This window comes from Eumetopias jubatus, unplaced genomic scaffold, assembly GCF_037043125.1.
Source record: "Eumetopias jubatus isolate StellerSeaLion01/CBP00866 unplaced genomic scaffold, mEumJub1_p1.0 scaffold_15, whole genome shotgun sequence".
Classification (NCBI taxonomy): domain Eukaryota; kingdom Metazoa; phylum Chordata; class Mammalia; order Carnivora; family Otariidae; genus Eumetopias; species Eumetopias jubatus.
The window spans coordinates 5636931-5662730 of NW_028274821.1; the positions used below are offsets into that span (position 1 = coordinate 5636931).

At 44.2% G+C, this 25800-nt stretch overlaps 1 protein-coding gene across 1 annotated transcript; it reads left to right on the forward strand.

Moving 5' to 3' along the window:
• The first annotated feature begins 1310 nt into the window (after positions 1–1310).
• Positions 1311–7097, forward strand: LOC148162359 (spermatogenesis-associated protein 31E1-like). Its single transcript, XM_088019014.1, has 5 exons — positions 1311–1496; positions 2222–2282; positions 2511–2519; positions 2869–2929; positions 3176–7097. The coding sequence occupies exons 1-5, from the start codon at positions 1311–1313 to the stop codon at positions 7095–7097; spliced, it is 4239 nt and encodes a 1412-aa protein (XP_087875140.1).
• Positions 7098–25800: the final 18703 nt, after the last annotated feature.

Below are 25800 nucleotides of genomic sequence, written 5' to 3' on the forward strand. Positions count from 1 at the left end.
AAAAAAAAAGGATTTATAAAATAAAAAGGTCAATGTGACATCAAAAATATTAAACATGTGGGGAAAAAAATAAAAACACAGCATTTTAAGATATGTTCACATTTAAGTTACTGGCAACATGAAACAGACTGTTACATACATATGGGACTATATGTGACCCTCGTGGTAACCACAGGGGGGAAAAAAAAGACTTGTGGTAAATATATAAAAGAAAATGAGAGGGGAATCCAAACATAACACTAAAGAAAGGTATTACACCACAAGGAAAGAGAGAAAAAGAAAAAGAAAAAGAAAAAAAGGAACAGAGAAGCAACTAAAAAAAAGAGCCAGGAAGAAAACAAAATGGTAATAGGACATACCTATCCATAATTACCTAATGTAAATGGACTAAATTCTCCAACCAAAAGATATGGAGTGGTGGGATGGATAAAAACAAACCTTCTTTCTATCCACTGCCTATAAAAGACTCACTGCAAAAACAAGGACACACTCAGACTAAATGTGAAAGGACAGACAAAGATGTGCCATGCACATAGAAACAAAAAGAAAGTTGGTGTAGTTGCACTCTCATCAGACAAAAGAGACTTCAAAACAAAGACCGTAACAGAACACAAAGAAGAGCATTACATAATGATAAAAAGGGCAATCCAGCAAGAAGGTATAACACTTACAAAAATATATTGATGCACCTTAGAAGCACCAAAATATATAAAGTAAATATTTACAGACCTAAAGAGGGAAATGGACAACAATAAATAATTGTATAGGACTTCAACACCCCATTTACATCAATGGATAGGTCATCCACACAGAAAATCAATAAGAAAACATCGGCCTTAAATGACCCATATATATTGGGGTGAATGGATAAAGATGTCACACACGCACAGATTGGAATACTATTCAGCCATAAAAAAATAATGAAATCTTGACGGTTGTGATAACACGGATAACCTTGAGAATACTGTGTTAAATAAAATTAGAAAGACAAATACCACACGATTTCACTTATATGTGGAATTGAAAAAACAAAACAAAACTCAGATTCAAGGATACAGAGAAGAGATTGGTGTCTGCTAAGGGGAGGAACTTGGAGGCCTGGGAAGGTGGAGGGATGGAGCTGCGGTGGGGGGAGGGGCTGTGGTCCAGCTTGCTACTCCTCTGTCCCCTCCCTCCCTCAGGAGCCCTTTGTGACAAAACAATAGCTCTGTGATGTGGGCCTGGGTTTTGTGTCCGCAAGCACACGCCCAGTGCTCAGTTGCCTGAGGGCAGCAGTGCAATCTGGTACTAATGAATTTCAGAGGAAAGAGATGGAGAATTACCTCTTCCCTCAGAAAAGCATTACTGGTGGTTGGCTGAGCTCCAGTGCCTCTTCCTGGGCACTTAACATCGTCCTCGCCTTCCCGTGTGGACTGGCGCTCTTCTTCCTATTACTATCCTACTTCCAGACTAATCCGTCCTTACCACCACACAAGAAACACAGAAACATCAGGAAGGTAAGGAACCCTTGACCCAGACCCAGCAGAGTATGATTCTATCTCCTTTTCTATTACTATTTCCATTTTTCTGAATTAATGGAGAGATGGGAAAAAATAGAACATGTATTCTCAGGAAAGAATAGAACACCATTCATCCAGGCATAAACCAGACTAGGCAGGGGTTAGAGGGGCACAAGGATTTCTACCCAAAGATCTCAGGCCAGGAGTCCAGGTGTGGTGGAGGACTCCAGGACAATGTCCCAGACACAGTGACCAGTGGCCGAGGACCGGCGGCTAGGAGCTGCATCTCTAGCAGAGGTCAGGCCCCTGGGCACCGGTTCACCAGCCACCTTCCCGGGGCAGGTGTCTCAGGTGAATGTTCCTCTGTCGGCGCTGATCGAGGGCAGTGCTGAGCCCAGGAGGCCCCGAGTAGCGGCTGGAGTGGGGCTCTGGCCTCGGGAAGCGGGGTCCTACGTGAAGGAGCTCAGATGCACCCACAGGTCTGGGAATATGTGTGTTTCTTGAGCAGAGGAACAGTGACAAATTTCTCAGAAAATCCTCCTGTACATTCTTCAAAGAAGGAAAACTGAAAACATTTTTATCCATTTTGAAAAGGAAATGAGTAAAACGATAGAAAACCACAGCCCCCCTTAGTTAAATGTAGAAAGTCACATTGTTCATGAGCAGCGAACATCTGCTGCGGGGGGTGGGGGTCCCAGCCTCCCCGTGTTCTCTCATCTCAGTATCAAGCAGAGCCATGGAGAAGGAACAACAGAAGCAAGAAGAAAAACCAGACTCTGAAAGGTGAGCATCTGCCACTCAGCCCTGCGCACACCAGTTACACCATCCCCCTCTGCTCTGAGGGCCCAGCCCCACCATCTCCAGGACACCAGGGCCTGAGCCCATCACTCAGGAAACAGAGCCCTGGGAGGGGGAGGGGCTCCTAGGAACGGGGAGGGGCTCCTGGGGGGGAGGGGCTTCTGGGAGGGAGAGTGGAACCCGGATGCTTCCAGATTCTGGGCCAGAACAAAGCCCTGAGGGGTTGGAAACGGGTGTCGCCCAGCACGGGCCCCAGGGCCTGGACTGGGAGGCGGGACCTCCAGCTCCAACTGTGGACAAGTTGCCCAACTTTGCTCAGATTTCTCTGTGAGGCGACCCGGTCCTTTCTCCCCCAACAAGGTCACGAATGGGGAAGCACTTTGTAAAGGACAAAGCAATCCCCATCATGGGCTTTGCTATCACTGTGCAGGCACGCAGCCTTGGACACTGATGTTTGGGGCTCCCGAGTCTAATCCCTCAAAGGTCTCCCCTAAAGGGACATTGTACTCGGCCTCCTGTAAGACCCCTGGGCCCCCGCCTTCAGCTCTATGACCCGGTCTCCTGTTTCCAGCTTGCAGAGATTGCCTGCAAGAACTGGAAGAGGTTCAGGACCTGTTTTCCCTTCTGCAAAGGTAAAGAACCTTCCCCCTTCTCTCCTGGGTGCTCCTCCCAGAGTCTATGGTGTGAGCCCAGGGCTGCAGGCACCCTGGGGCTGCTCTGGGGGTCTGGGAGGAGCCACGGGGACAGTGTGGCTAAAGCCCTGGGACAAGGGACAGCAGGAGAATTGTGAAGTGGGTGTGGGGACGTGGAGGGCCGTGGGGCCCACCCTCCTGACCCCCCTGCTCCTGGCTTCGGCTCACACCTCCTGTCTTCCACAGCCACCTGGCGAGGGTCTCTGACCAGGGGCGCTTTCAGCTCTTACATCGAGCGGCCCCTGGGCAGGTGCGCAGAGGAGTGCCTGCTGGAGCCCATCAGCCATGCAGGGAGCCTATGGAAGATGCTCCCACCGTGGCCCCATCACCTTCCCCTACTCCTGTGATGGGACACCCTCTACCTCTGGCCTCCACCCGGCCAGCAGACCAAACTAACTTAAAGGAAATCCCATTGGACACAGTCAGAAAGAGCTTACCTCCAGGTAATTCCTATTTGGCATCTCTCATTTCAACCATCTCAGGCCTTGGCCATGCAATCTACCCCATTTTATCCTTTTCCTGGTGGTGGAAATGTACCAAGTCCTTGTTCTTGCCTAGCTCATTACAGCACAAGTGCCAGCAAGAACATGTGTCCTGCCATGCACCAGAGACCTCGCTCTGGGGTGGCCTTACAAACAAGCATATAGAGACTCATAACCCCTCATTTGTCAATCCGGATGTCCAGAAGCTACTTGAGATACTAATCACTAAAAGGGTAGAACTGAAGATTTGGAAAGAGAAAGAAAAAGGTGGGTCAGTTGTCAAACAGTGGTGCCCAGATGACCACGTGGGCTTTCTGGGGACTATGTGGAAGTTGCTGGGTGCTGAGCAGAACACCACCACCCCGCAATCCTTCTGGAACATGAAAGACAAACCAGAGCCACTGGCCGGTTCTCAGCTGTTCTCATCCCCCAAGGTCTTGGAAGACCACTTGCAACAGAAATGCAGCCAGCTCTTCTGGGGTCTCCCCTCTCTGCACAGTGAGTCCCTGATGGCCACTGCCTTGGTCTCTACTCACTCTTCTCAACTACAGGTTCCCTCTGTTTTATTCAATGGAATCTCTAAGTGCTTGCCAGTTCTAATTCAGGATCAAATATCTTCACAGTTTTCCCACGCCCCACCCTTGCTCCACCTTGGGATCCAACCCCAACCCTCGAAGCTATCCTTTCCCTGGTCCCAGGCCCCCCTTCCCCCTTCTGTCCCAATCAGACCACCTTCTCTCCCATCCCAGAGGAGGACCGGTGGGGTATCTTGCCCTACATCCCAAAAAAAGACACAATTCATCCCAACTGAAATTCAACATCTGGAAAGGTCTTTGTTGCTGAAACAACAAGAAAGGGGGAAGACTTTACCCACTATGGTGAAAAGGTCTCCGAAATCCTTTAGTCAAGTCCCTCCCAAGCTTCCGGAGGACAACCAGGCCTCCCAGGCCCACAGGTCAGTTTCCACTTTTCACGGGGACTTTATCATCTTTAAAATCCAGAAGCAACACCTTCAAAGGAGGCTCAGCAGGAATAAACAGCAAGGTAGCCTGCGCCACAGGATTCAACTGTCTCTGGAACTGATGCGCCCTCAGGATGAATTCCCATGGGTGAGTCAGGCACAGATAGAGCAGGGGCTCTCAAGGCCCTTTGTGTTTAAAGGCAAAAGCAGCCAGGTCACACAGAGGACCAGGTCCAGGTACCCTAGAAGTTCCCATAGGAAGCGTCAAGCAAGATTCCAACTAGAGAAGAACTTTAGTAAGGGTCTATGGCAATGTCTGAAGAGGACGCCAAGAGATCTCTCCAGGGTCTCAGCCAGGTACCCAGTGAAGGTTCTAGGAACCAACTCTGAGAAGGAGTTAGTAAGACCCTTGATAAGCACCTTGAAGAGTGACCCAGGAAAATACTTTGCCAGGGGCCCAGATAAGAAACATCTAGAAAAAATCTTAAAGGTTCATTTGCTCAGGAAATTGGGACAGATCAATCGGGGTTTGATCCCTCTGAGTGTGCGTCGATCCTGGTTTGTGGCCAACCATGCTTTGCCCGAGTTTCACCCTCACACAGAAATCAGAAATCTAGCACCCTTGAAGGATCGGAAACCCTGCGTAAACACCTCCCATGAGCTGTTCTTCCTTAGTCCTCACATTCGGCAGAAGCTGGAAGCACACATCTTAAGGTTTCGGGCGAGGCGTAGGTGGGACCCACCTCTCCAAGCCTCTAAGCCCATGATCCCATCTCTATGTGAAGCTCAACACTTGCCCTATTCCCAGCCCCCCTTTCCCTGCTCAGGCACCTTTGTATCTAGGGCCCACTCAAAAGCCAAGTTCTACAGGTTCTTGGGAAAACCTCCTCAGCCCCATCCAGGAGGGGAGGGGATAGCAGAAGAGTCTGTTCCTGCTTCAGGGGGTCCGCTGCCTTTTCCCTCACCCGCATGTGAGGAAATCCAACAGGGCCTGGGAGGGACCTCACCTGATGATGGCCATGAGTCCTTGGAGACCTCTTTATCAGGACAGAAGGGCGGATCACCTTCTCAGACCTCCACACTCAGCCTCATAAACAGAACCCTGCAGAGCAAGACTGTTATGGGGGCCAAGAAAGACAACCTGGATCCAAGCCAAAGTTTAGCAATGGCCAGGAATGAGCTAAAGGAGGAGAGTGGGGGTCATGCCTCACCAAACAAGGTAGCAATACTAGAGATGAACCTCTGGTCCCAATCTCCAAGGGCTAAAGGGGCCATGGAGGCGATGGAGGCCGAGAAGGCCCCTGCTTGGAAAGTCATCTTAACACCCAGCATGCTGGCCAATAACCAAACCATTTATGTGGATCTGAGGAGATCAGGCTCTCCAAGCACTAGTAAAAGTCCCTCACCACCTACAGAATCGGTTGCCCAAGATCCAAAGGAGCCAAGCCTTAAAACAAAGGCTAGTAAGTTTGAGCTCCAAGAGGAGGTAGAGTCGGGGAACCAGCCTCAAGGCCATACCGCTGGTGTGCTTCTTCAAGATTCTCCCAGTGACATCCTCCTTCCAGACTTTGCCACTGGCGTGCCTGTCCAAGACTGTGACACCAGTGTGCTCCTGAAAGACCTTCACACTAATGCCCGCCTTGCTGAAGACATCTTGACCACTCACAAGTCACCCTGTTCCCAGAGGGAACATGACAATGGAGACACACCAGCTTCCCTAGTGCCACATGACCTTATCCCCTGCAGTGAGGGGCATCAGGAGTCAAGTGTACCAGAAGTTGAGGAACCACGTGAGAGCCAGAGGGAGAGTGACTCCACTAATGAGAGAGAAGACCAGAAGAGTCCCAAACCAGAAAAGCATGAAGAAGAGTCTGCAGAACCAATGGGAATCAGGGCTTCCCAAGCTAGTGGGACAGGACACCCTCCCCAGGTCAGAGGAACAGGAGAGAGCCTTGGGAGCAAATACCTCCAGCTCATGCCAGAAAAGGGACAGATTTTTCCAGAAAGTCACGTTAGAAAAGGGATGAGGAACTTTCTGCAGTGCCTTAATCGCAATAAAAAAGGCACAGGACTGGAAGATACCCTTCAAAAAGGCAAGGCCGCATCAGCCCTTGCCTGGGTACCAGTCAGAAGCAAATTGGCTATAGACAGCAAGTCTGTTGAAGCTCAGACGATTGTGACAGCTGTGGGACAAATCCTGGGGAAGAAAATGGGACTTCACCGAGGAATTTGTGCCTCAGAGATAAATCAGCACAAAGAATTGCAGGCCCCAGTATGTGGGCATTCCTGTTACCACAGGGTTCTCTCCTCCCCAGGCCAGGGGAGAGTGATGAGAGAGACAGCCTTCAGTCAGCAAGCCACCCCCAAGGGTCATAGCTGCCCTAATAGGAATGAGTGGATCAGACACAGGAACAGCAGGTGGGAAGTCCTACCCAGGGACCTGGGGTCCCCAGGCAGATGCAGCCAGCACAGGCCGATGGTGGCAGGTGTCTCAGGTCATATTCAGCATTATCCAACATGCCATCTTCGAAAATTTGTGTCACCCCATCAGGCAGTGTGTGCTTCTCACATCTTTCCTGATCGCAAAGTTTTCCTTCAAGAAAAAATTGGGTACATGCAAAGAAAGCCTATTGTTTCTCATGTTGGCACATCCTTTGTGTGCTAATGGCTTCTTCATACCACAATTTTTATTGTTTCCCCAAAATAAATGTTTTTTGTCTCATGAGAGATGCTGGCCCCTGTCTGTGCCCCGCTCGGGGGAAGGGAAGGATCAAGGTCTGCTCTCCCCGAGTGCCTGCTTTGGCTTCCAGAGGGATGGGGCCTTGGAGGGAGGGGGACCGTGGGGTACACCCCACCCCCTCCCTCACACGCCTTCGGTTTCCATGACAAGATGAACGAGACCAAGACCAGCATCTGGCTCCGCCCGTCCTCTCCTGCTTTCTCTCTACCTTGAACTTGGGTGGCTGTAGGGAGGGTCTGCAGAGGCAGAAATCCCCCTCGGGCTCCAGGACGTGTGGAAGACAGAGTCCTATGTCAGAGCGGGGCGTGGAGCTTGGAGGTGCAAGGTTGGCCCTGAGTGCAGAGGAGGGGGAAATCCTGCTGCCCATCTCCTGGGGGAGTAGGGGACGGCCACCCAGGAGCCCTTCCCTCCCCGATGAAGCTGGGTTGACATCGGCCGGGAGCCCCTCTTAGCTCAGTGTCACCCCCCCCCATGCTCTGGAGCAGCAAGGGCGGAGCATGCTCACGGCCCTGGGGGTGTGCAGGTGGGGAGCACAGAGGCCCCTGCGCCCCAGTCTGCCCTACCCCAGACCAGTGACGGGGCTGCTCACCAGCCACCCCTTCCCCTTCTGGGGGATGGAGCAGGGGTGTGGCTGGGAGGCAGAGGGACACTGCACCTGGGGGGGGGAACTCCAGGCAGGAGGCGAAGCGACATGGCGTGCCCCTCCCTGGTGTGACGACCGAGGACCCGCGGGGTCCCACTGCCACCTCCAGGCCCGGTGGAGAGAAGTTAGGAGGCCCTGCGGCTGTCCCCGCAGGGTGCCCCCCCAGTCCGGCGGCCGGGCCCAGGTGGAAAGAAGCCCCCTGCGGCTCCCACACGGAGGGTCAGGCGGCCGGGGCAGCAAGGCCTTCGGGCAGAGAAGCTTCATTTTTGCGTCATTTGATAAGATTGCACAGGACCGGGGGCCTCGGAATAGACTCGGAGTCTGTGACCTTTACTCACCTGTGCGGCCCGCGGACAGCTCCCAGGGCACTGGCGGGCGCTCAAGGCCACGGCCCTGGCCCTGGGGGCCAGTCCTGCCCGGATCCCGGTCTCGGTCTCCCCAGAGCCCGGAGGGGGAGGAGCTCATCGGCTGGGGCTCGTCCCCCACCGGCCGGAGCGGACCTGTCCAGGAGGCGGGCGCAGGCCCGGAGGGGCCCCTGCCGGCCCTGTTCCCGGCCCGACGGCCTCCTCCGGGGGCCCACACACATCGCTCCCGTGGGCGGGAGTCCTGCTCCGGGAGGAACCCCGACCCGACGGCAGCAGGCACGGCCCTGCCGCAGGCCCTCAGGACCCCACGCGCGCGGGGGCACCCGGGCGGCGGGGCGCAGCGGGCGCAGGCCTGCTCCGCCGCAGCTTCTCTCTGGAGCCCCGTCCTGCCCCGAGGCCCCCAGGGTGGGCCCAGCGCTGGCCCCGCGCACAGGACCCAGGGGAGGAGGGACCAGGACAGGGGGCGCGCGGGGCCCTCAGGAGCTCGGGGCGGGCGGCCCAAGGCCGGGTCCCTGAGCCTGGCGGCTGCTAGGTCCTCCCGGGGGCAGCAGCAGGGGGGTCGGGAGGTGGGGAAGCAGACGTGCACCCCACGCTCCTGCCGGGAGAGGAGCCACGGACAGGATGCTGGTGGAACAGCCAGAAACAGGAAGGAGCAAGGCCCTCGGCCCCTCTCCTGCCAGACGGTGCAGAGACCCCGACAGACCCGCGCGGAGACCCCCGACAGACCCGCGCGGAGACCCCACGCAGAGACCTCTGACAGAGACCCACACCAAGAACTCCCACAGAGACCCACACCAAGACCCCACACAGAGGCCTCTGACAGAGACCCACACAGAGACCTACACCAAGACCTCAGAGACTCACACAGACTCTCAGTGACCACTGACTGAGGACCATATGCAGGAACCTTCCATAAAGACCTTCCACACACATCTTACGCAGAGACCTCTCCCAGAGACCCACACCGAGACCCCACACAAAGACCTCTGACAGAGACTTCCCACAGAGACCCACACCAAGACCTCTTACAGAGACCCACACAAAGCCACACAGACCCTACACAGAGCCCTCTGACAGGGGCCAACATCAAGAGTCCTCACAGAGACCATATCATCCACAAAGACCTCCCACACAGATCTTATGCAGAAACTCTCACAATGGCCAACACCAAGAGACTTCACAGAGACCTGTGACAGAGCTCCACACAGAGACACCTCTGGAAACAGATCTGAATACAGAGACCCACACACAGATCCGCATAGTCCACACAGAGGCCTCCCAGTGCCCCACAGACACCAAAGACAGACCATGAACAGAGAGCTCACCCTCCATTCTTAGGAGCCTGAGCAGGCACCCAGTGACAGGCCCCTGCATGGATCTGAAGCCACTTAGCAAACTGGCAGTGCAGGGGAGTGCTGTGCTCCCCAGAGAAAATGCTTGTGTATTTTTTAATTACTTATGAAAAAGGCTTAGATACCCCATGTAAACCTGAAAAATCCTTTCCTTTACAGATTTTCAATAGCTTGAGGTCAGACCCACAGTTTAAAGAATCAGAAACTGAAAACGAACAAAACTTTGCCATCATCTAATGAGGGAAGAACTCTTATTTGTCCAATTTTAGTTATTTAGTAAAACAGCATCAGGGGTCACGTTTTTTATTTTGTTATGGACAAGTCCCTACACTCAAAGCGACTTCTTTACGTTAGAAACGATGTAGGGAGGCCTACAGCCACTGGAATGCAGGATGGAAAGAACCAGCAGAGAGGCATCTGACTCATTCTGTAGAGACAGCACACTATTTGGCCCAGAACTGCTTGTGTTATGTTTGTGAGGCTTGCTTTATTTTTAAATCAAACAATTCACAGTATCAAACACATGAAGCCATTTTAGAAAAGAGACAGTTTTGTCAATATTTCTATTATATCCTCTGGCTTGTTTATATTGACTGTTAATAACATGAAATAATTATATCTTTTTCTTTTTGCTCCTTTTAAAATATGGTAATATCCTTAGATGACATCATGTATGTCTCCAGAATAGGAAAAAAATCCTAATGCTCAGTTAAGATAGCTTAAACTTCCGGACTATTCAGAAAGTTTCATATTTTATATAATTCTAAGGAATGCTCATTTTTTAAGACTCGGGAAGTCAGGGTCTGCTTTATATTATAAGGCTAAAAAAGGACACATTGCTTAAAATAATTTTGAAATCTTAGAAAATATTTCAGTTAGTTGGTGCTTGAAATATACATTACCTCAATTAAATTGCTTGGGAATTGGCATTTTAACATCTGTGAAATTAAAGAAATTATACATTTAATCAGCATTTCATTATAATAATAAAGATCTCACCATCTACTTAATATTTTCCAAATTGGGGGCGCCTGGGTGGCTCAGTTGGTTAAGCGACTGCCTTCGGCTCAGCTCATGATCCTGGAGTCCCGGGATCGAGTCCCACATCGGGCTCCCTGCTCGGCAGGGAGTCTGCTTCTCCCTCTGACCCTCCCCCCTCTCATGCGCTCTCTCTCTCTCTCTCTCATTCTCTCTCTCAAATAAATAAATAAAATCTTAAAAAAAAATATTTTCCCAATTGGGCACTTAGTTGAGACTCCGTATTTCTCACTGGTCATAAGAATCCTGTTGCCCTTGACTTGGTAAGATCTAGATAATAAACAGATGTCAGGTATAAGGTTAAATCTCTCAGGTCACCCACTGGGGTGACAATGTCCCAATCTTTTCTCTCAGAAGAGAGGAATGAGTTGGTGTCAGTTCTGTGGGTGTATATATATATATATTTTTTAATTAAGAAAAACACATAGGCAGTAAAATATTTTACAGCATTATAGCTATTAATGTTATTAATGTTTTGAAATTTGCTCCCTTGGTGATAACTTTCTCATATTATTGAATCACAGAACTATGGAAAGTGGCCCTGGATGGCCTCTAATGTCCAATCAATAGTATTTAATAACTAGGATAACTCATCATTTCCCTATAGATGCCTGCATCCACAACATCCTACAATCACAAAGAGGATACTTTCTTTTTTAAGTTTAAGCTATTTCTAAACCATGTTTTTAATTAGAATAAAACTAAATTCTTGTAAGAAGTATAAAATAATGTAACTTCCAACAAAATAGATGAGGATTTAGGAAGTGCTACCATCTTTTGAAGGAAAACACAATTGCCTCGTCTCATCCTGATAACAAGAAATGAGAGTGACACAGCTCTTTGCTCTAAGCATTTTTATGTGTGTGCTTTAGTTGGTCCTATGCATTGATATTCTTTATTTTTTTTTTGAAGATTTGTGAGACAGAATATTTTTACAGAAGTGATAACTAGCGTATGTGTCCTGCTAATTAGCTTCAATAGCCATTCTTATCCCACTTAGAATAAGGGCAAGCAGAATAACGGACACAAATATTTTCTGGAAAATGATTCCATTACCTCGAACCTTTCTCAGTGGAAGACAAGATGGAGGCCTTAGGTAGGAAGCTGAGATACCTTTGCCCCACAGATAAGTACATAATTTATAGGCTATTAAAACTAGGAGGGCTACCACAAGGCTGTTGGCTGAAGGATTTGCAGAGACCAGATCAAGAAGAACAGGCAAGTTTAGGGTGTCTTGGACACCATTTTCAAAATTTGCCCATAATTTAAGTAAGAAAGAGAACTTGACCAAAGCAATGCTGCATGTCCTACCTTCCCTCCATTTACACAGAGATGACGCCGCCCTCCACCACCACCTCATCCTATAACTCTCTCTCACTGTCAGAGGCTTACTGGAGACTTCAGATGAATAAATAGGTGAAGAGGAAGAAGAAGTAGAGAAGGAGAAGCAGGAGCAGAGAGGAACCGGAGAAGAGGGGATGAAGAGCCATTACCAAAAAAACTACACACACACAAAATGGTAGTGGCCTCTTCTCCATCCCAGCCACCTAGTTAACAAATGGGGACCCCGTGGTACGGAGAGACTCCCCAAGCCACATGGATACTCGGTTTCCACATCTGACTCTAACCCAATTCAAAGTAGTCCTCACAGATTTTGAGGGTTGGAGGCAAAAGTACACAAAATACAGTTCCTGGAGATACCATTCCTGCTTTGCTCACCTGAGAGGTGTGGGAGTCCATTGGGAGTGAGACCCCTTGGTGGAGGGGCTCAGCAGGGGAGTGGATAGGACAGTACACGTGGGTGCAGAAGGAAAATATTAGAACTTCCATTTGGAATCTTTTTCATCTCATTTTTTATACCCTTATATTTATATAAGCTTTGCCATGGATATAAATTATGAACTCATAGTTCATGCAGTTAATTTGCAAACACATAAATATATACACATAAGATGCTGCATGCTCAGAAAGATATCTGTGGGCTAAAAGAATGATAGAAATGTTAGAGAGCACTGACATGAACAAGATTCCCGATCTTCTCTAAGAAACAAGACCCAGAATCCAAAACAACCATGGGTTCTGGGCTCCATCAGGCAAACCATGTGTATAGGCTGTCCAGAATGAATGAGGGCCATGAAACTGTAGAAGAGCTGTTTCACCAAACTTGGCAACCCTGAGCATCCCCTCATAGGCAGAGAGTGGGTAACACAGAGGTAAGTGAAACTTTCTGGCCCGACTCACCTGCAAACACAATGCAGCTGTGGACTAATGGGGACTCCAAGCCTGTGGTGAATGGCTGTGTTGAGGGGAAATGAAAGAGAGCCCAGATTCAGTTGGAATACAGTGCAGGAACCTCATGCCCTTCCAGGACCATCAGACCTACAGGAGGTGTGGGGAGGGTGCAGAAGCAGTGGAGACCCGGACATCATTTAGCAGAGATCACACACACCATACTCAGGAGAAGGCTTACAGTTAAGAATGCAATCGTTTGCATTTCCATTACATTTTTGCAAGTATCCTATTGCTTTCAACACAAAATTTTGAAGGTAGTAGTTTTATTTACCAATTAAAAGAAAAATGGAAAATCCACTGGAAGATGTTATTTGCTTTGGATCATGTGAGAAGTTCTGGGGAGAGAAAAGAATGGATTCATATAGTCAAGCATATGGACACAGTGACTTGACTAGTAAACAAGGGAGCTAAAAACACTGGACACAATTAAACAGATCGGATATTCCTCGGGCACAAAACCATTGATCGTGCTCAGAAACTGGCATATTAAGACAGACCTCTAGGTACCAGGCCAAGAAACTGCTGTGAGTCTGCTTAAGCATGGATAGATTGGGAAACACCCCAAGGTAGGGGGTTGCAAGTGAGGATGAAGGGAGTTTAGCCAATGATCCAGTTTTAGTGAAGGCAGCATCCGTAATGGTCAGCTCTTGCCATCGGAAGATGATGTGAGAAGAACAAGTTGAGAAAGAGAAGTATTTCAACTTTGATGCCAAAAATCAGTCACCTGGACATATCATTAGATCTGGAAAATGGACCGAACTGAGAGTCTAACTGGTTGATCCACGATGTGCTGTCTACATTACCCGCTTGTCTTCTTCAGGAAGGACGTCATCATTTCTCAGACTCTGTGATCTCTAACATGCTGGGAGAGTCCGATATACTTGTCAAGGTGAAGCCAGACATCAGTGACAGACTCACAGGACATCTGAAAGTCTTGCAACCTCCCCAAGAGTGACAGCCAATAAACTAAACATTTCACGGCATGATGTGATAGAATATGATATATGACTGATGTATCAATAAACAAAGGGGGGGTGAAAAATACTATAAATTATAAACATGAAAAAAAGTGACCCCTGGTCTTCCCTGGAGAAGCACTCTTTTTTTAAAAAGATTTTATTTATTTATTTGACAGAGAGAGACAGTGAGAGAGGGAACACAAGCAGGGGGAGTGGGAGAGGGAGAAGCAGGCTTCCTGCTGAGCAGGGAGCCGGATGCGGGACTCGATCCCAGAACCCTGGGACCATGACCAAACGACTGAGCCACCCAGGCACCCCAAGAAGTACTCTATTTTTAACTTCATCCTACATCTTTCAAGGGCTATCATGTCTGTGTTCTTTTTATTAGGCTAACATTTTTGCCCGTACTCAGCATATGGATAATTTATCAGTGAATAAATTCTTATTAAAACCCTTTGTATTCAAATTACAAGCAGACTTTACATAATAAAGTTTTTTGTGAACGTCTTCTTTGTTTTATATCATTCCACTCTGATACCAGTCCACTAGTTTTCTAGGGAATAACACTGGGGTGGTGTAGAGTTAGAGGTTGAAATCTTAAGCAAAGGGAATCAGCAGGCCCAAGCTGAGACAGTATTTAAAAGAGGGTGCATGAACTGAAATCATCTTGGTGGTTTTAACATTTATGAATTTTTACTATGTCAAAATAAATATAAAATTTGGGAGTCGAAGAGTTAAGCAAATCTTAGAGAATACACCCAAGCCAGCAATGCACTTACCCGTTAATCTGTTTCTCCTCCATACATTGAATAGTTGGCTAGAAGACCTATACATTTCACTGATTTCTACAATTCAAGAATTATGTCTCCCAATTAAAGCTAAAAACTTCCCCCATGCTTCCTTTTACTCATGGTGGTGGGGGGGAGGACCCAGTCCTGCTAATATCCAGAAGTGGCCCTCACTCACACCAGAGCCATGTTACTCTCCTCTTGGACATAAATACCAAGAGGTATCATGCAATACCAACACCAGACAAAGTTACTCTGAGACCATGATAAAGGGAAACAAAATGAAGGTAATTCGTAATTGTTTTCCAGGTATAGAAAGAAAGATCACAGTGTCACCCCAAAAAATAACAGACACCCCATTCTCTTGGTTAAAATGATTGACACCTACCTCATTACTGGTCATGGTTTACTCTGACTATAATCTTCCCTCCTATACATACGATTTATTGAGATATCAATCATAGAATTGCCTTTGCTTTCAGCATCCAATCAAAAGTGACCCCCCACTTTTAGGCCTTCCCTCAAATCACCCAACCAAAACCCTACCCAACAGTGGTTTTTTTTTTCCTAACACCTCCTACCCAGACACCTCACAGTTTGCCATGGTGTACGTTTTCCCTCGTTGCAACGAATAATAAACCCAACCTGTTCTGGATAAAACTTGTTCATAGGAGTGTTCCTGGTGGCCTCTGGCTGGAGGGCATGGACTATGGAATGATCTTATCTCATCTCATCTCAATCAGCTCCCCCCGCCCCGAGGAGAACACCCCCATTCTTTAGCGCTTCGTCCAAACACCACTTACTCCACAACACTTCTCTCCTCCCCCAGCTAAGTCAGGTCCCATGTGCGGTGTTCTCCAGACGCCCTCGAACTGCCTCCTGTGACAGCCACTGCATTCCATGGCGGGTTTCTCACAAGGGTATTGAAAGCTCCTTGCAGGGCCCGCGAGCAATGTCTGACTACATTCCCTGTACTTAATCTAGTGCATGTTGAAACGTATCAGTAAAAGTTTGCTAATTAATGGATACATGAATTAAAGCTTTCTAACCTAATTTACGCATAAATCACAACAGTGTAATCCCATCTTTAAAAAGATTTCCGGGGCGCCTGGGTGGCTCAGTTGGTTAAGCGTCTGCCTTCAACTCAGGTCATGATCCCAGTGTCCTGGGATTGAGCCCCGCATCGGGTTCCTTGCTCAGTGGGGAGCCTGTTTCTCCCTCTCCCTCTGCCTGCCGCTCCCCCTGCTTGTGCTCTCTCTATCTCTCTCTCTGTCAAATAAATAAAACAAAATCTTTTAAAATATAAAATAAAATAAAATAAAAAGGTTTCCAACTCTTTCAAGTAGCTAATATGTTTTGAAAAGAATCTGTAAGATAAAATAGCATTAACAATTGAAATTGAATGATGCAAAGAAAACTCCAAATTACTGAATCTAAGTCTTTTATTTTATATGTCCAATATGAATATCCTTGTAGCTTTTGAAATTAATCACAAAATTTAACTGTTTACAGAATATAGTTTATAAAGCAATTTTACCTCAAGGTATTGTTTCTATGATGACAAAAAATTCATTTAAAAAGCTATTACCAAAGAACATATTTAAAATAAATTAAATATGCAACTTGCAAAGGCTAAATATATTGTAAATCTACTAATTCTAAAAATAAGAAACAATTATCTCTTGTTTACTTTAACATTTAATGTGCTGAAAAGTCCAGAGAGCCATTGGTTCATTAACAAATTCATAGAAAACAGGGTAGTGAACAATCCAGACGGCATGCACTTTTCCCTCTTTGGAAATTATTTTTAAATTACTGAACATGTTTCAAGACATTATTTGAAAGATGTGTGAGAGAGAGGGTAGAAAAATATGCTGGCATGCTTATTGCCTAACAATTTAAATTACAAATATACAGAGGGTACAAACTTTCAGTTATTAGATGAATAAGTTCTAGAAATTTAATGTACAATATGGTGATTATAGTTAATAATAATGTATTATATACTTGAAATTTGCAAGGAGGGTAGTTCTCAAGGGTTCTCACCACAAGAAAAGAGCAAAGATGCAAGGTGATGGATATAATAATTAGCTTAATTGTGGTATGATTTCCTGGGTTTACTCGTGAGATGATTGTGAAATCATTTCACAATATGTAGGTAAATGAAAACATCACATTGTACAACCTGAATATATATAATTTTTATTTGTCAGTCATACCTCAATAAAGCTGGAAGAAAAAATACAGACACACACACACACATATATATATACACATGTATATCTGTGTATATATTACATGTGTGTATATACATATGTGTGTTTTAGCATCCTTAAATTTGTATTACCTATTCCAGTTTCTGCTGGAAAATACCATTTTCATTATTCTGCATAACATGGCACACTAAAGTTGATTAGCAGATCTGAAGCCCAAGTAACTCTTTTCATTCTCCAGGAGTTTCTTCCAGGTGGACTTGAACTTGACTTTGGAGCATCCCCTCCCTGCTCCACACCAACACTGCTAGCATCACCAACTCACTCCCAACCCTCTGGTTCTACCCCTAATCCTCCAAAACTTTCATGAGCATAAAGAGAGGTTTTTTCCTCAGGAAAACACTGGATGGCTCTAATATTGACCATCTGTGGGTTTATAATGAAGAATCAATCTTTGTGATTTGTCTATAAACGTGGAAGGGCAAAATGAATACTTTTCCTTTTTTTCCTCAAAATAACTAAAGGTACACATAAATCTATTATTGGAAATAAAATTTCCTTAAAAGGTACTCACCAAAAAAGAACTAAGAGCTCTTTGCCTGTCCCTGCATCTAAAAGGTTTTCTCCTAGGATTTGTTTTAATAGTTTTATAATGTTATGTTTTATAGCTAAGCTTTGATCCGTTTTGAGTTAATTAGTGTGAAAGGTGTGAAGGTTGGGTTGAGATTTTTTTGAGCCTATGGATGTCCATTTTCTCCAGTATCACTTGTTTAAAAGACTAGCTTTCCTCTTTCAGAAAAAAAGATTGTCAGAGACAATAGTGAGTGGAGAAAAAATAAATAAAACTGAAAGTGAAGATTTTTATTGTCTTTATAATTGAGTCGTGGTCAAAGTTAACCCAGCAAATTTGAGAAAAAGACCTCATTAATCATATCCATTGTTATGAGACCATTACAACTTCATGGGTATATTGGTGAATCTGAGAGACAACTTGATCTTACATGGCCCCAGCTAACTTGGTTGAATGCCACCTGCATAATCTCAAATGACCTAGTTCTGAAACTCATCTGGATCCTGAGCAAAGGAAATATAAAGGCTTGTGTTTTCATTTACTGTTGTTACATAACAAATAACCACAAACTTAGTGGCTTCAAACAATACCCATTTATTAACATGGTTTCTAGCACAGCCGGATTCTCTGCTCAGAGTATCACAAGGCTGAAAGGAAGGTGTTAGCCAGCAGATTCCTTGCCTTGCAGGAGAAATCTGCATCTAGGCTCATTCAGGTTATTAGACTTCTGTTCCTTAGAGTTGTCGGGGAGGTCCCTCCTTTGTTGCCTGTCATCCTGGGTCCCCGCCCAGCATCTTAAGGCCACGCCCGCTCCTTCTCATGTGTCTTCCTCTATCTTCAAGCCAACAGTGATGTGTGGAATGCCCCTGTGCCTCAAATCTCTCTGACCTTTTCTTCTATTACCAGCCAGACAAACCCTGTGTGTAAAGAGTTCACCTGATTGGATCTGGCCCACCTGGACAATCTCTATGTCTTAAGGTCAACTGACTCAGAGTTTTAATTACATCTGCAAAAACCTCTTCACAGTGGTACCTAGATCAGTGTTTGATTGAATAATAAGAGGACAGGAATCTTGGAGGAGTGTGTTTAGAATTATTCCAACAATGGGGAGCCTGGGTGGCTCAGTCAGTTAAGTGTCCAACTCTTAATTTCTGCTCAGGGTCTCAGATCTCAGGGTCCTAGGATCGAGCCTGCTTAAGATTCTCTCTCCCCTTCCCCTCCCCCTCCCTCTCTAAAAAAAATAATAACAGAATTATTCCAACCACAGCCTATATCCATACTGTTTTCCATACTGGCTTCACTAATTTACATTCCCACCAACAGAGCACAAGTGTTCCCTTTTCTCCAAGTCCTCACCAATGCTTGTTATTTCTTTTCTTTTTGACAGTAGCCATTCTAACAGGTGTGAGGTGGTATCTCATTGTAGTTTTGATTTGCATTTGCCCAGTGGTTACTGCTATTGAGCATCTTTTTTTGTACCTGTTGGCCATCTATATGTATCTAGAGGACTGTTCCAAACCTGTTTGTATCTGCATGTAACTGTTGGCCATTCTCTTCCAATTCTATCTAGAATTCACGCAAGCAGGCTTCCCCTCCTACCAAAATTGCCTGTCTTAGACATCACTGACCACTTTCTACATCCAAAGTTTATTTTCAAATCTTCACCTTAACAAACACTGGAGCAACAATTGACATTGATGACCACCAGAACCTCCTCATTGGAAAGATGTCTTCATTTGGCTTCTAGGCACTACATTCTCTGGTTATTCTCCTACCTTAAGAGCCACAGTATCTATGTTTTCTTTGTTAATTTATCCTTACCTTCTCATTCTGCTTTTCTCTAACTCCTTAGGGAGTTAATATTGTCTCATGACTTTAAATTTCATTGGTATGCTGGTGACTCACAGGTTTATATTTCCAGCCTGGACTTATTCTCCTGAACTCCTTCTCATGTGTCTAACTGCATATGCGTTGGCTCAAACCAAGTGTCTAGAAGTCATTTGACCTTACCTTGTCTCTTGTCCTTGCTCTCTTGAATCTTTTCCCCCAATCTTTCTATTCCCAGCTAACGGCAAGTCCATTCCCCTAATAGCTTAGGCAAAAATTCTTGGTGTCGTCCTTAATTTCCAACTCACGTCCCATATCACATATCAACCAATCCCATTGGCCCTATTTCAGAATTTTAACTGGCGTCTAGCAATGTCTCACCCCTCCTCCTGCTCTTACCCAAACCATTATCACCTTTTCCTGGGGTTTTGCTAGTTTCCTAACTCAGATGGCCTCTGCTACTTTATATCTTGTGCCTCTACAGTTTATTCTTAAAAACCGTAAGGAGTGAGACTTCTAAAACACAAGGCAGACAGCGCCACCCCTCTGCTCAAAACACCAGAAGAACTTTCCAGTTCATGCAGTCAAGTCTAAAGTGTTTACCAAGGCTAACCAGGCTCTCCACCCTTCCCAGCAGTCCCCCTTTCTTTCACCCCTACCCTTCTCTGCATTGTTTAGTTTGTTTCTGTGCTCTTCCTCAAACATCCACAGCCTTCCATTTTATTTGCTGTTGGCTCTGTCCTCACTTGTTTCCCCCAGACATTTACGTGGCCCTGCCCTTGCTTCCAGCTGCTCTGTTAAAAAGGCACTGTAATAGTAAAAACTTCTCGGATCACCTTCTTTTTCCAAAAGGTCCCGGTCCCTACCTCCCCATTTTGCAATCTTTATCCTCCTTTTATTTCATTTTACTGAAAAAAAAATTATTTTTAGAGCTGGTTCAAGATGGTCGTGTAGGAAGATCGTGAACTTACCTCCTCCACAAACAAAAAAAAACCTATAGCTGCATATGGAATAATACCCCCTCTAAAAGAGTCCTGAAAACTAAATGAACAGTGCCTCCACCACAAATGATAAAAGAGCTCCACTGAGATAGATAAGAGCAGCAGAGACATGCTCTCACCAAAAACACCTCCCCAGGCAGGGCAACACACAATCAGGAGGGATCTCAAAGATATGGAACTTTTCCTCAGGGTCAAGGAGCTTGTCTTCTATATCAGACAACCCCTGCACCAGAGAAATAAGCCCCCAGAACACTTGGCTTTCAGAGTGATGGGTACTAAGGAGGGCACGTTTTGTGATGATCACTGGGTGTTATATGCAACTAATGAATCATTCATTGAACACTACATCAAAAACTAATGATGTACTATACAGTGGCTAACTGAACATAATAAAAAAATAAAATAAATAAAAATAAAAACAATTAATTAATTAATTCATTCATATACTTGGCTTTCAAAAACAATAGGGAGTATATCCAGGACAACCACAGAACGATAGGGAATAGACAATCCATTCTTAAAGGGCTCACACACAGATTCACTCAGCCTGGGACCCAGCACAAAAGCAGCATTTTGAAAGGACTAGACCATATGTGGAAAAGACTCACCTACTAACCTTAAAGTGACTTCCAGAGAGGCAGAAGCCTGTTATGACTCTTTCCAGGAATAAAAGTGCTGGTGGGCACCATTGTTGTAATCCCATTCTACCTGTTAATGCTCGTGCTGGCAGGTCCCATTTTGGCACTCTGACCTACTAGTGCCCCTGGGCACACCCTTCCACAAACACACCACAGTCACACCACAGCAAGCCAGAAGAACCCCAGCTCTACCCTATATTGCAGCCACACCAGAGCAAGCCAGGTAAGCGCCCTGTCCCCCTGTGCTGAAACCATGCCATGGTCAGATGGCTCATCTCTGCACTGCCTACAAGAGACTCACTTCAAAGTAAGGACACATGCACCACTGAAAGTGAAGGCCCATAAAAAGATATTTCATGTAAGTGAGAACCAAGACAAGCTGTTGCCACTATACTCATATCAGATAAAATAGACTTTAAACTAAAGGCTGTAATAATAGACAAGGGTGTTACATAATGATAAAGTGGTCAATCTAGCAAGAAGATGCAACATTTATAAATACATATGAACAAAATGTGAGAGCACTACAATATATAAAACAAATATTAACAGACCTAAAGGGAGAAAATGACACAAGTAAATACAATACACTGCAATACAAGTAAGCAACTTTAACACCCCCCACTTACATCGATGGATAGATCATCCAAATAGAAAATACACAGGGAAGCATCAGCCTTAAACAACACATTAGACCAGATGGACTTCATGGACATGGACAGAACTTTCCATCGAAAGAAGCAGAATACATACTCTTCCCAGGTGCACATGAAACATTCTTCAGGATACATCACATGGTAGGCCACAAAACAAGTCTCAGTATATTCAAGAAGATTGAAATCATATCAAGCATCCTTTCCAACCACAATGGTATGAAATTAGAAATCAATTACAAGAAGAAAACTAGAAAAACCACTAATATGCGGAGATTAAACAACATGCTACTGAACAACCAATCAATGATTGAAGAAATCAAAAGAGAAATCAAAAAATACCTAGGGACAGATGAAAATAGAAATGAGACAAATCAGGGGTACCTGGGTGGCTCAGTCGGTTAGGTGTCTGCCTTCAGCTCAGGTCATGATCTTGGGGTCCTGGGATCGAGCCCCACGTTGGGCTCCCTGCTTCTCCCTCCCCTTCTGCCTTACCCCTCCCCCCATTTATGTACTCTCTCAAATAAATAAATTAATTAAATCTTTAAAAACAACAAATAAAAAAAGAAAAAAGAACAAAAAAGAACAAAAAAGAACAAAAAAAGAAAAAGGAAAAAAGGAATAAAAAGAAAAAAAGAAAAAAGGAAAAGAAAAAAGAAAAAAGAGACAAAAAAAGGAAAAAAAGAAAAAAGAAAACCAAACAAACAAACAAAAAAAAAAACAGAAATAAGACATATCAAAATCCATGAGCTGCAAGAAAAGCAGTTATAAGAGGGAAGTTTATAACAACCCAAGCCTACCTCAAGAATCAAGAAAAATCTCAAACAAGCAATTTAATTTTACAGCTAAAGGAACTAGAAGAAAAAAAAAAAGGACAAACAAGGCTCAAAGTTAGAAAATGGGAAATAATAAAGATCAAAGCAGAAACAAATAAAATAGAAACTATAAAGGCAATATAAAAAAATCAATAAAACTTAGAGCTGGTTCTTTGTAAAGATCAAGAAAATTGACAAACCTTTAGCTAGACTAGCCAAGAAAAAGAGAGGGTTCAACTAGATAAAATAGAAATAACAGATGAGAAGTCATAACTAATGTCACAAGAAATGCAAGGGATCACAAGAGACTACTAAGAAAAAAATAGAAGCCAAGAAATTGGACAACCTAGAAGAAATGGATACATTCCCAGAAACACACAGTCTGAATCATAAAGAAACAGAAACTCTGAACAGATTGATTACTGGTAAGGAGACTGAATTGCTAATCAATACTTCCCAACAAGCAAACATCCAGGACCAGACATTTACAATTATATCAAAAAGAATAAAATAGCTAGGAATAAATTTAATTAAGGAGGTTAAAGACATGCATACTGAAAACTGTAAGACATTGATGAAAGAAACTGGGGATGACACAAATAAATGGCAAGATACTCCATTCTCATGAGTTGGGAGAATTAATATTGTTAAAACGCCCATACTACCCAAAGCAATCTACAGATACAATGCAATTCCTGTCAAAATTCCAATACTGTTTTTCACAGAACTAGAATAAATAATTTGTATGGAGCCACGAAACACGCCAAATAGCCAAAGCAATATTGAAAAAGAGGAACAAAGCTGCAGGTATCCCACTCCATGATTTCAAATTATGCAAGAAAGCTATAATAATCACAATAGTATGGTACTGTCATAAAAACAGACCCAGAGATGAACAGAACAGAACAGATACCCCAGAAATAGACCTGCACATATATGGTCAATTTATGACAAAGGAGGCAAGGACATACAATGGTGAAAGAACGGTCTTTTATTAAATGTTCGTAAAACTGGACAGCTACATACAAAGGAAAGAAACTTGACTTCTATCTTATGCCATATACAAAAATCAACTCAAAATGTATTAAAGACTTGAATGTAAAACCTAAAACTATAAAACTCCTAGAATAAAACACAGGCAGTAATATCCTCTTAGTGTAGTTTCTTTTTGGATCTGACTCTGAAGGCAAGGGCAACAAAAGCCAAAATAAACAAATGGGACCACACCAAACTAAAAAGTTTCTGTGCAGCAAAGGAAACCATCAACAAAAAGAAAAACAACCTAATTATATCGAAGAAGATGCTTACAAATCATTTATCTGATAAGGAATTAATATCAAAAATATATTTTTAAAAAATTCATACAACTCAGTAACAAAAAAAAAAAATCTGATTTAAAAAGGAGCAGAGGACCTAAATAGACATCTTCCCAAAGAAATGCAGAAGGCCAAGAGGCCCTTGAAAAGATGCTCAACATTAATCATCAGGGAAACACAAACCAAAACTACAATGAGACATCACCTCACACCTGTCAGAATGACTAGTATCAAAAAGACGAGAAATAACTTGCTGGTAAGGATGTGGAGAAAGGAAACCCTGGTGCACTGTTGTTGGGAATGTAAAATAGTGGAGACACTATGGGATACAGTGTGGAGGCTTCTCAAAAAATAAAAAATAGAACTACCATATGACCCAGGAATTCCACGGTGGGGTACCTATTTCAAGAAAACAAAAATACTATTTTGAAAAGCTAGTATACTAGGTAGATACTGTTTTGTTCACTGCAGCCTTGTTTCCAAGAGCCAGGATATGGAAACAACCTAAATGTTAACCAACAAATGAATGGATAAAGTTAATTATATATGTAATTAGCATTCTTATAATGGTAAATGTGTCCATTCTCCAAGAAGATATGGCAATCCTAAATGTGTATGCGCCTAACAAAAAACTTCAAATCCATGAGGCAAAAGCTAATCAATATGAAAGAAGAAATATACAAATACACATAGTAGGAGACTTAAATACTCTTCACTTAATAAATGATAGAATAAGTAAGCAGAAAAGCATGACTTCAAAAAGTCAGATGTAAACTTTTTGTGATTTTAAAAACTCAGCTAGAGGTTATAAATTAATGTACCATTACTGCGTTGTTTTGGCTACTTCTCTTTTATTATCTAAAGGCCAAGTGCAGTTAAGCCAAGGTCTAGAGCTTTGTGACATTTATAAGGATTTATCTTTTCCAAAGAACATCAGGAAAAAGCTAGTGGGAATGAAAGACTGGCTAATACAGAGACAGTGGCATAGTACATTTGGATTGAGCTAATTGTGTATGTTCTTGTGGCAAGACTCCTAATAGGATTCATTATGTAAGCACATACATAAAACTGAAATTTAACCATTCCTTTTGTCCAACCCTATTAGTGCTATGAGCACTCTCATAAGCAAGTTTTCCCACCAGCGTAAAAGTTTTGGTTCTGATTTTTGTTTTTAAACTACAGCTGAAAACTATTTCAATCCAGTTACGCATTCACAAAATAATAAGAAATTGTTCAATGTCTCCAATTCGATATGGTAATGTTCACATGTTGAGGGGGGAAAAGCAAAGCAGAGAGGAAAGAGGATGGCAGGGAATAGAAATTAATCAGTCTCCTTTAAAAAAAAATAACTAAGCGTGCTGGTATGTTAAGGAAAATTCAAAATTAGAATTACATAGGGGCGCCTGGGTGGCTCAGTTGGTTAAGCGTCTGCCTTTGGCTCAGGTCATGATCCTGGGACCCTGGGATTGAGCCCCGCATCGGGCTCCCTGCTCAGTTGGAAGCCTGCTTCTCCCTCTCCCACTTCCCCTGCTTGTGTTCCCTCTCACGCTGTCTCTCTTTCTCTCTCTCTCTGTCAATTAAATAAATAAAATCTTTAAAAAAAATTGAATTACATAAAAATTCTCACAGATGTCATTCTGCAGAAGAGGCTGAGAACGTGATAAACACAGCAGCAATGACAATACTAATAAAATGTGAGTCTGGTTATCAATAGCTGATGGAACTTCTGGAACCACAGAGCTCCTGACCCATTAGCATTTGAACGGAAGTGGAGAGTCAGCATCAAATAGCAGTTTCCTGGAACCATAATAATTAAAATAATACTGACATAATTGTTAACATATGCACCACAGGAGAGAAACATTGACTTGAGTTTATTAAGAAATTAAAATTCCAGTATAACTCCAGAATAAAAGCCACTCCCTTAGGACTGATTATGGCAAGATAGTTGTACTTTAAAAAATTTACCTTTTAGTACATTATTAGAGATGTAGTGAAAATATCAGAGGAATTTATCAAATTTTTGTCAGCCCTCCCAAGTAATTATTAATTATAAGAGACAGCATTAATATTTTAAGAGGACTAAAGGAGAAAACACTAGATTAAATATGCACTTTAATTTTAAAAAATCATACTAATTAGACGGGGCGCCTGGGT

Excerpts from the sequence above, each read along its gene's own strand:
- LOC148162359 (XM_088019014.1), top strand. The coding sequence starts at position 1,311 with ATGGAGAATTACCTCTTCCCTCAGAAAAGCATTACTGGTGGTTGGCTG. Across the intron at positions 1,497-2,221 it reads AACACAGAAACATCAGGAAG|TATCAAGCAGAGCCATGGAG; the intron begins GTAAGGAACCCT and ends CTCTCATCTCAG. Across the intron at positions 2,930-3,175 it reads CTGTTTTCCCTTCTGCAAAG|CCACCTGGCGAGGGTCTCTG; the intron begins GTAAAGAACCTT and ends TGTCTTCCACAG.